Below are 11,975 nucleotides of genomic sequence, written 5' to 3'. Positions count from 1 at the left end.
AGTAACCCCACATGTCCCTTTATAGTTAACAATACAAAAGTGCATTATATGACAGCTGTGCAAGAACAGTTTCACAGATAACAAACTGACAAAATGTTGCTGTAAGAATGTTTGGACATGGCAACAACTCAATGAATGCATGCAGTTCGGTGCACTTGTTATTATTAAGGCCAAAGGTCCACGTTGTTACTTGAATTCAGGTTTATTTTTCAAAACAGAGAGCAGTGTTGGACACAAGATCTTCTGTTACCAGTCTCCTAAACACACACAAACACACACACTATGCCAATCAATTATGCAGACATGTATACTGCTACAAATATATTTATTTTATACAATGATACATACAGACCATAGTGTCTCTGATTTATATAGAAAAGGGAACAAAAATGAATATATTTAGGGACATGAGAGGCATGTATCATCACATTAAAGTCGGGAGTCTGACAGGAATGATCTGAGTATTTGAAATATCATGATAAGACATCCTGTTTGGGTCAACATGGTCATAGTACTATAATTTAAATTGTTCTAATTGAGTGAAGAAAATAAAAAATAACTTAATCACAGTCCCTCAGAATAAAGCCTTATTTACAAGAGATACCCATGACTTAGTCCATCTATATCATTCTCAGCAGACTGGATTGCATATGTTGTGTTAGAAGAACTTAATGGTCAAAAATGCGAGTAGAGAGGCGGCCAACACAGCCCATGATGCAGCTAGAGAGAAAGAGAGATACATGGGGATGATATTATATTCAGACAATGTTCAGGCTTATCAAATGCTAAGGAAATATCCTGAAGTCACATGTTCACAATTTTATTAACTTATTATGATTTGTACTTCACCACTTGAATGACCTGCAGAAATCTTTTGTCGCATGTTTTTCTTAATTATATAATTTTAGTCGCAATGTGTTGTAATTATTAAGGCACATTAATAGATATACAGTAACTGCCACTATGTTAGAACTCCAGAATATGTGAAATTGAGATAAGATTAGAACAAAAGTTGTTCAAATAGCCGTAAATATATTATATAAGCAGAAGCTTTTTTCCATCACTTTCTCCCTTCACCTTCATTTGAGAAAGTTCCTATAATGTGCTACTGTTTACTTCCATTTCTAGTGTATTTACACCTGTGTGCATGTACCCAGTTGCCCACCTCTATTGCAGTGTGTATCCCTGTGTATACATGCTTATGCTGTACACCGATGCTAATGAAAAGGTGGCCCAGTGGGAGCATGTTGGGCTTGAGAATATCAAGTCTGTCACTTACTGACCCTGTTTAAATTTACCTTGCAAGCTGCTATTTTGATTTTAAATTAACCATACCAGTGTAACTCAATGTGTGGTATTGTAACATGATTAGTAATGGAGACTTGCACATGTAGAGGACTTAGCTCTGTTAATAACAATTCCAGTTCTTTTAATGCCGCAATAGTACTGCCATCGCTGGAGGTAACACCCTCTCTCCCTCTGGTGATAACATTTGTTGGGTCTCTCTGGTGAAAGCTTCCCCAAGCATGCGAGAGTCTATTTACCAAGAATTGCACAGTACAGGTAACGCTGCAATGCTTTTTCTGCCATCACCATCTCATGATCCTTACTGCTCCCAACCAATATACTCTAATGATAAATTATGTTGCTAACAGATTTTCTATCACTGAGAGAAATGGCGATTGAAAATCATTGTTATCATTGCATATTGGTTAGTAATATACTTTGTGGCATACAGATTAAGCAACTAAACCAATATTATGTTATTTTCTACTATTATAAACTGTATTTATTATCTCACAATTACAATACTACTGCTATACACTATTCTTAGCATCTCATAATCATGTCATGTGATTATCCAACTTAAAACCGTTATTTTTCTCATTTATATTTAATAATTGTGCTATACTCTAACCACTTCTGTAAATTAAAATTAAAGTTATGTTGGCAAATAATTATGTCAGGTTTTATTTTTGAAGTAATATAATCTTGTCCCATAGATTGTAAGCTTGCGAGCAGGGCCTTCTCACCTCTTTGTCTGTTTTACCCAGTTTGTTTATTAGTTTATTACGTTTGTCCCCAATTGTAAAGCGCTACGGAATATGTTGGCGCTATATAAATAAATGATGATGATGATGATGATGATCTTACCTGTATTGTGTCCAAAGCTAGTATAATTCATATCATCTGTAAACAACATTAAACATTTAATTAAAAGTATAATAATCAAAGTTTGCATTTATTTATACCATGTATATTAAAAGAAAAGGTTGATAAAGTGATGTACAAAACAGAATAGAGAAAAGTGTAAAGGGATCTTAGCAGAAACAGGGCATATTGCCATCACAAAATGCCTGCCTATTTTTAATACTAATTGTTTATTCTCTAAGGGGTAGTTTTATCTGGCAACAATGGAGTGTTGTGTTTGAACTAATGAGCCTAATCATTTATGGTTTGTTAACATTTTGCATTCTAATACAATTTTTCAAGATTTCCGAATCAAAACCCCAACTTTCCGCAAGCCAGCTAGACAACAACAAAGCTGCAATAACAAGCAAGAGAGAATACCAGGTAGTGAAAGCTACAAGAACAGGTAAGAGAGAATGGGTTTAATTTGTCTAAATATAAAAGCTGGAGAAAACTCCTAAATATTACTTTAACGAGTTAGGGGTGCCACGGATGTGCTAGCATACGGCTGTTGAAACCCCTAATCAGGCCCTCGCTTTGTGCATAAAATATAAGGCAACAGAGATGTGGAAACCAATAAATTGCCTATTCTGCAAAAAAATCTTCCCCTTCTGAACTCTATTTATTAAACATTTAATGTACTCATTGAACCAAAGCTGTGTGCTGTGGATTAAGTATTATACATGTTTTCCTTGGTAAGTTTTAGGCCTATGACTGTCCACTCTTTGGGGGCGATTCAATTATGTGTGTTTCCAGGTGATGTTTTGGTAATGACCTTCGCTCTATTTTTTGCTTGCAACTGTTATGGTTTGCAGTTATTGATTTAAGCTCTTACGTAGTGTAAGCTTCTGTGCAATACCGAAGCTGGAAAGTAGGAGGCCATAGCAAGAATGGAGCGGAATGGTCATAGCAGGCCGAGGTCAGTGGTCCGTAGAAAACAGAATAACAAGGACAGGCCAAAGGGTCAGGGTTGGCAGCAAGCAGGAGTAACCAAATAACAAAGACAGAGGTCAGGGCAACAAAAGTTCAAGCAGAGTCAAAAACAAGGTCAAAGGTCACAATAGAGAATTAGGTCAAAAGGTATCAGAATGTTCACAGGAACAAAAGATGTTTAGCATAAGGTGCAGCACACAGGACGCTATAACCGTCAGTCAGGCTAAGCCCAACCTGCTTTATATATCAAAAGCAACCAATTAGGGGACAGGACCGTGAGTTAGCCACAGGAGGCTAACGATAGTTAATTATCTGCGCATATGCCCGGCTGTCTCCAATGTCGAGATGCGGCACTGTCAAACAGAGCATTCCAGCGGTTGCCATGGTGACAGCCAGAACGTGGAAGCAGGAAGTGATGTCCCAGCTGTTGCCATGACGGCCGGGACGCGGGCAGGAGAAAAGAGCTGCGGATTGTAACAGCATCTGATTGAAAATAAAAATAGCTTTCATTAAAGTAATTGCTGGTAATGTGTTCATAAACACAGTGGCTCCTCGCAGCAAACTGAATCTGACCCTTTATGTTGCACAGGTTGTATCTTTAACAGTTTGCAATTACCTTCTGAACCGAGTATCTCCAGAACAAGATAAGAGAACTAACTAAGGGTTAATAAAGTGAAATCAAGTCTTGTCCATTCTGCTGCTCATTTAACTGCTGTACAGGTAGTATCATTCTAGACGTACCTAGTGATCAGCTATACGAGGTATTTCTATTAAATAATAAGACTGTGATTCCACCTAGTAAACAAAGCAGTCAGAACCAGTTATAACTGCATACATAGTAACCTTGAACCTGTCTGAACCTGCATGACAAGCTGCAACACTCTATGACGTTCAGTTGATTGTGAGTCGCCATTTAGTTTGGTTGTGTTTTCTGTAGAGTGCCAAAAAAATGCTAAGTTTAAAAATTAAACAGCGTGTCAATTTGAATTTTTTTCTAAAATTACCCAAAATACCAACAGAATGTTTTCAAATTCTTACTATGGGAATGACTGCCTGTCTCATGCGCGTGTGTTTGAGCGGCACAAAAGATTTAGCGAGGGACGTGAGAATGCCGAAGATGATGGACGCCCTGGACGACCTTGCACTTCAAGAACCGAAGAAAAAGTAGAAAAAATCAGTCAGATTGTTCAAAAAGACTGCCGACTCAGTGTTTAAATGATAGCTGAATCCTTGAACATTGAGGTTTGAAAAGAGAACAGAATCTTGACCTATGTAGCACTCCAGGTGTAAAGTAAATAATAAATTAATACTAATTTTTTATTGGTATGCATTAAAAAGAATGTATATAGGTATACAACTTGTTTTAAAAAACCGAAGTATTTAAAAATAATAGTGTTGAAAAGAATAGAGTTAAAATTAGTATAACCCTGTGGTGGAGCCAATCTTTAGAGTACTAATAGTAAGGGAAGGTCTGCCAAATAAAGGTCCCTTTCACATGTATGTACAGGATAGGTAAGATGTAAAATAGCCAAGGAGTATAAACCAGGTTATAAAATCCTATAGTATGGTAACAATGTTGCTTTCACCAAAACACTATTCCTGTTATATCTATGTGGACTCTAGGTGGCAGTAGAACGTGAAATTCTTCCCTATAATGTTATTCCACTGGAGAGTGTCCCTCTGTTATAAATGTATCTAAATCATAACCATAATCGGTGCCTCAATTACTAGGTATTCCCAGATAAACAAGTCATGTATGAAGTGGCCTTACTGTATTCCCTTGTAGCATATGATAATAATTTCAGGGAGACCACTCATTCATACAGCCTATGTTATTGCTTTGCCAATAGACTGTATATTGCAGCGACAAAGCGTCGTATTTGATATTATTAAACACTTGTAGGCAAAGGGATTCTCCCCAGTAATAGATTGTATAGTACAGTGACAAAACGCCGCACTTAGGTTTAATGTGCACTTGTAAAGAGAGAGATATTTACTCTAACACTAGGTTATTTCTTGCAGCGATAAGACACCGTGATTAATATTGTTATGTGCTTGTAAGCAAAAAGATTTACTTTATTGGTAGATAATTGGGTTCAGCGACAGAGCGCCGCACTAGATACTATTATTTATTTTTTAAACAGAGAGATTCCCTCTAACAGTGGATGGTTAGATGCAGCGGCACAACGCCGCGATTAGCCCCGCCCACTTCCGGGTTTGACATCACCTAATGTGACGCCGGCCCGACGTACGTTTCGCTTAGAAGCTTAGTCATGGAATTACTGGGTTACTAACAAGGGGTTGGTTTTATACCACTTCTGACCAATCATTGTTTTGGAACTACATGACGTATGTTTCTAGACTCCATTGAAGCTACTGAAAAACTGTGTGACATGAGATTCAAAGGCAGATACCATCGCTTATATATTCATGAAGGATTCTAAAAATTTCAGGTATCGGTATATCCTCATTAATAGCTATAAGTGATCTAAATTATTATAAGTTATATTCTAAGCATCCATAGAGAAATATATATATATATATATGAAGAACATTACTGATTGCTCAGGATCAACTTTGACCTTATATGTTATAAAAACTAATAAAAACCAAAATGTCTGGTAACCTTAATGTACCATGGGCTTCAAAATAATTATGAATTTGTTAGAAAGTGTATATATACATATTTAAATTGTTTATGTTATGTTGTTCATAATATATTATTATGTCTCTTTATTTTTGATGTTATTATTTTTTATTATTTTTTATTTATTGTTTATTTTATGTTTTATATTTTTTATTCTTTATATTGTTTTAGTATTATTTTTTTATTTTTTATTATTTAATATTTATTATTCTGATGATTTTTTTTATTTCTTGTATTTATTCATATTTATTTGTATTTATGATTTCTTATTTGTTAATTGTTTTTAATTTTTTATTTTAAGTTATTTTTTATTATTTTTAATTTTTTATTTATTATATATATAAACTGCATTTTATTAATTTTATTGATTCATGTTTTATATTGTTGTTATTTATTCATTAACATATTCATATTTCAAAAATAAAGATATGCAATAGCCACTTTGTGTATTTTATGTTTATTTGTGTGTAATGATACATAAATATACTTTATTAGTGATCAGTTAGGGATCTCCTTAAATTAAGAGAGAAAGAGGAGAGGGAGGAAGATCTCTCATGTGCCTATTCTATTACGTGAAACAAAAATGACACAGATAAGTATCTGTGATTATATAATAAAAATAAGTGTATGTGAAAAAAAAAAAATACTAATTAGGGACCATATACTAGTCTAGAATTGTGAGTGAAAGGGAGGATAAACAATAGAGGCTAAGAAATTTAAACAGTTAACACATAAGGTAGAGGAAATATGACTAAAATATCCTATGTTAATATCTGTATATATATATATATATATATATATATATATATATATACATTGTCTATCTAAATTAAGCTAAAATTAAATAGATGTAGGTCAAAGTTGCTAAACAAAATCATATTTAAGCTTGATTGAGGAATTGATAATGTTAGGTGCCCTATGAGTCTTCATCTATCAAATATGATAGCATTGATACTCAAAAACAAGTTATTGGGGTGAGTGAAAATTTTGTTTTACTCTTAAGTAGTCTTTATCACATATTAGAGGTCTTAAAAGGTATGGATAATAGTATTGGTCACAGCACTCTTGTACTTCTCCGGAAATAAAATTATCTATTATATTATAGGACATTGGGATGTGTAATATTTGTCCAGAAGATTAGCTGATATTTTGATAGACCATCTTACAAAAAGCTAACATAGCTAGTATTCTCATTGAGACCAAATGGTATTATGGAATTTAGGAGAAATATCCACCTGCTCTCTCTTTGTAGGAGCTGTTTAGTAACATCGCCCCCTCTAATACCCATCTTAACCTGTTCAATACCGAAAGCCTTCATATTTTGTGGATTTCCTCCATGTTCATATAGAAAATGTCGTGCCACTGATGTTAATTGTTTAAACTTGTTTTTGTCTGTGGCTGCATTTCTAATTGAACCAATGTGTTCCAAAAGTCTATTTTTTAGCATTCTGCTTGTCATGCCAACATAGATTTTACCACACGGGCATATCAAAACATATATCACACATTTAGTGGTACAGTTAATAAACTGTTCAATCTGGTGTTTATTACCATATTTATCAAGAAAGTCTGTGGTCTTAGTCATGTATAGACATGCCTTACAATGACCACATTTATAAGATCCTTTCACAGATAAAGTTGTACCTTTCATAGAGAAATGGCTCCTCACCAATTTGTCACCTAAATTGGGTGACCTGCGCCAACTAAAGTCCGGTCTTTCACTCAGACTTTTCGATAGATCAATGTCTGATAATAGGATAGGCCAATATCGTTGTATGATATTTTGTATTTCTTTCCATTCATGGCAGAAATCCCCCACCATTCTAATTTTATTCTCATTAATTGGTCTGGCCTTACCATACATTAGTTGATTTCTATCTTTCATATATGCCTGATTGTAGGCTCTTTTAATGAGTCTCTTACTATATCCTTGTTGTACAAGTCTCGTGCTTAGTTCTTCGGATCTTTTTTTATAATTAGATGTACTGGAACAATTTTGTCTCAATCTTAAGAATTCGCCTTTCGGGATATTATTTATTACAGGCGGAAAGTGGGAGCTTCCACTGTGAAGTATATTATTGGTAGCTGTCTTTTTGCGGAATAAATCGGTAACTACTCTACCATCCTGTGTCTTGTTGATGGTTAGATCTAGGAAGTTGACGTGTTCCTGATTCATTTCATACGTCAAATGTAAATTATTTTGGTTGTCATTTAGAATCTCCACGAACTCTACAAAGTTCTCTTGGCTACCGTTCCACATTATGAGGATGTCGTCAATGTAGCGCATCCAAATAATAATGTTGTCTGTATACTTAGTTAATTTTTCACAGAAGACAGTTTCCCTCTTCCATCTGCCCAGGTAGAGGTTGGCAAAAGTGGGGGCACAAGCCGCCCCCATTACCGTACCTCGTACCTGCAGGTAGAATTTGTTGTCAAAGACAAAGAAGTTCCTTTTTAATATAAATTCCAGAAGTTCTATCAGAAAAAGATTGAGATCAGGATTATCACTGGCTTGTAGGAAGAAGGCAACAGCCTCTATACCCACTTCGTGTTGGATGCTAGTATAGAGTGATTCTACATCCATGGTTACAAACCAAACATGTTGCTCTAGAGTAAGATCATCCAAAAGTTTAAGGATGTCTGAGGTATCTTTGACATAGGATGGCAGTGAGGTTACATAGCCACGTAGATGTTGATCCACAAAAATGCTTGCTTGTTCGGTCAGGCCTCCAATTCCCGAAAGAATAGGTCTTCCAGGTGGTTTCATAGCATTCTTGTGGATTTTAGGTAATAGGTATATAGTTGGTACCTTAGGATTTTCAGTATGTAGAAATTCAAATTCTGACTTTGAGATTACCCCATTGTCAAAAGCTCGTTTAATCATTAGGTTATATAGTGATTTATAGTCATTTAAGGGGTTGGAGAAGAGCAATCGGTAACACTTTTTATCCCCTAGTTGTTTGTACATTTCTTCCTTATACATGGAGGTGGGGCATATTACTACGTCCCCACCCTTATCGGATGGTTTGATAACAACATCCTGCCATGATTGTATCTCTTGGATTGCTTGTCTTTCATCTCTTCTCAAATTGTCGAATTGCCTATATTTTCTATTCTTCATAGATTTCAATTTTAGAATATCCAGGTCGTGTGATACCATATTCTCGAAAACTTTTATTTGCGGACTGATATTTTCGTTGGGGCAGAAGGTAGATCTTCTCTTGCAAATGGGTCTAACTGTTTTAATTTCCCTACCAATTTGTTCCTCCAAAAGATGCTCTAAAGCAAATAAGGCCAAATTGTCTTCTTCCTCCAGATCTATATCCATTGATGATGTTACCAAATTGATATCCATTTCATTGGTAGTAGGTTCTGTTGAAGAAGATGTTAAAGTACATGGGGGTATATCACTATCTCCCCTACTGTTCTTTTTTTGTAACGGGGTATCTAAAATGGTTCCTTGTAGACTAGTAGATTCATGTTTACTAAAAAATTTATTCAGGCGAAGTTTTCTCGTAAATAGGTGGAGATGTTTTTCCCATCTAAATCGATCAAAATTGTTTGTAGGTGAAAAGGTTAAACCATAGCCAAGTAGTCTTAAATGAGACTCATCCAAAATTCTATCTGATAGATTAATTATTTGTAGAGATTCATTCATTTGCCCCGATACTTCTTGTTGTATTGATAATTCCCCCTCCAAGGGATTTGAGAGCGATCTCGTAGATTTCTTATTCCCCCTCCTAATGCGCTTATTCCACTGGTGTCTTCTCCCAGGGGTCTCTGGGTTTCCCCTAAAAAAATATTTCTATTGGCATTCCTCCTACTTTTAGATTGTGCTCTACCTCTAATAAAGGAATCATCAATATCATTGTCTGAGGATTCTAATTCTGATGATTCAGGACTAATAGATGTATTGCATCCTGTTTTGCTGGTAGGATAATGTCTCCATTTGAAAATATGGCCATTCGCATAATCTCTCTGATCACGATTAAATTTGGATCTTTTCCTTTCTATTAGACTATCCTCAAGCCTATCCAACTCCTGTTTATACTTTTCATATGTTTTCTGAAATAATTCAGTGGTTTCATATTCTTTTAGTTTGAGAGTAAGTTGCTCAATATCTCGTGAATATGTCTCTAATAGGAGGTTGTCATGATTTAGGGTAATCTGCATCAGCTCTTTAGAGCATTTTAGGAGGGCCAATTCCCACTCTGATTTTAATTCTTGAGTAGCTAACTCATATGTGGGAAAGAGTTTTGGTCTCAAACCGCGAGGTGTGATAGTTTGTTTGATGTAATTCTCCGTGGTGGTTACATTCCACCATATTTTGCTTTGTTTATGCATTAATATTTTCAATTTATTGAGATCTTCCAACCATGAATCATTAATGCTGTTAATACTAGCATTGTCTTGGTCAGGAAAAATAGATCCCAAATTATCTTTCCACTTATCACATCTTCGACTCAATTCAGTTCTTAGGCTAAAGGTAGCCATTATCAAAGTAAGAATATAAAGTGAGGTTTATCAACAATTTCAAATGGTAGGGAGGGGGAGAGAATAGAGGTGGAGATTCTCTTATTAGATAGCTATTTGATAATAGATGGATTACAATCTAATACGTATATTGGCCAATAATAGGTTTGTGCTTAGTTATTGCACCTCTTAGCAAAGGTAAAAATTTGTCTGAGGTGTATTTCCAAATAGAGTTAGTAACCCAGAATAATGTATATCTGTATTTCTTATATATTAATATAAATCATATATCAAGTGGTTGTATACCAAAAGTTAGGGAACAAAACTTTGTTCGATTCACTGTGTAAATTCACATATCTATGCAGGAGCTAGAGTTTGAGTAAAGAACTCAATATAACATGTGATCCCAAAGGGAAAAGCTGGGAAAATGGGGGAAAGGGAAAAACTGCTCCGCACTAGACAACATCCAACCTCACTCATGAATTAACTTTGCTATGTGAGGGGGTGCTAAGGTCATATATATAACATATGGGTTTGAAAAGAGAACAGAATCTTGACCTATGTAGCACTCCAGGTGTAAAGTAAATAATAAATTAATACTAATATTTTATTGGTATGCATTAAAAAGAATGTATATAGGTATACAACTTGTTTTAAAAAAGCGAAGTATTTAAAAATAATAGTGTTGAAAAGAATAGAGTTAAAATTAGTATAACCCTGTGGTGGAGCCAATCTTTAGAGTACTAATAGTAAGGGAAGGTCTGCCAAATAAAGGTCCCTTTCACATGTATGTACAGGATAGGTAAGATGTAAAATAGCCAAGTAGTATAAACCAGGTTATAAAATCCTATAGTATGGTAACAATGTTGCTTTCACCAAAACACTATTCCTGTTATATCTATATGGACTCTAGGTGGCAGTAGAACGTGAAATTCTTCCCTATAATGTTATTCCACTGGAGAGTGTCCCTCTGTTATAAATGTATCTAAATCATAACCATAATCGGTGCCTCAATTACTAGGTATTCCCAGATAAACAAGTCATGTATGAAGTGGCCTTACTGTATTCCCTTGTAGCATATGATAATAGTTTCAGGGAGACCACTCATTCATACAGCCTATGTTATTGCTTTGCCAATAGACTGTATATTGCAGCGACAAAGCGTCATATTTGATATTATTATACACTTGTAGGCAAAGGGATTCTCCCCAGTAATAGATTGTATAGTACAGTGACAAAACGCCGCACTTAGGTTTAATGTGCACTTGTAAAAAGAGAGATATTTACTCTAACACTAGGTTATTTCTTGCAGCGATAAGACACCGTGATTAATATTGTTATGTGCTTGTAAGCAAAAAGATTTACTTTATTGGTAGATAATTGGGTTCAGCGACAGAGCGCCGCACTAGATACTATTATTTATTTTTTAAACAGAGAGATTCCCCCTAACAGTGGATGGTTAGATGCAGCGGCACAACGCCGCGATTGGCCCCGCCCACTTCCGGGTTTGACGTCACCTAATGTGACGCCGGCCCGACGTACGTTTCGCTTAGAAGCTTAGTCATGGAATTACTGGGTTACTAACAAGGGGTTGGTTTTATACCACTTCTGACCAATCATTGTTTTGGAACTACATGACGTATGTTTCTAGACTCCATTGAAGCTACTGAAAAACTGTGTGACATGAGATTCAAAGGCAGATACCATCGCTTACATATTCATGAAGGATTCT

At 35.4% G+C, this 11,975-nt stretch overlaps 1 protein-coding gene across 1 annotated transcript in view; it reads right to left on the bottom strand.

Annotated features, from left to right (window-relative positions):
* Positions 1-345: 345 nt before the first annotated feature.
* Positions 346-11,975, bottom strand: part of LOC142138697 (pancreatic secretory granule membrane major glycoprotein GP2-like) — a 37,865-nt gene continuing 26,235 nt past the window's right edge. Inside the window, exons 10-11 of the mRNA XM_075195548.1 lie at positions 2,155-2,190; positions 346-720 (exon numbers count right to left, since the gene is read on the bottom strand). Coding sequence (XP_075051649.1) covers positions 659-720; positions 2,155-2,190 — 98 coding nt within the window. The 3' untranslated portion in view covers positions 346-658. The remainder of the gene's footprint in view (positions 721-2,154; positions 2,191-11,975) is intronic.

This window comes from Mixophyes fleayi, chromosome 2, assembly GCF_038048845.1.
Source record: "Mixophyes fleayi isolate aMixFle1 chromosome 2, aMixFle1.hap1, whole genome shotgun sequence".
NCBI lineage: Eukaryota > Metazoa > Chordata > Amphibia > Anura > Limnodynastidae > Mixophyes > Mixophyes fleayi.
This window is presented reverse-complemented; position numbering and strand designations above follow the sequence as displayed.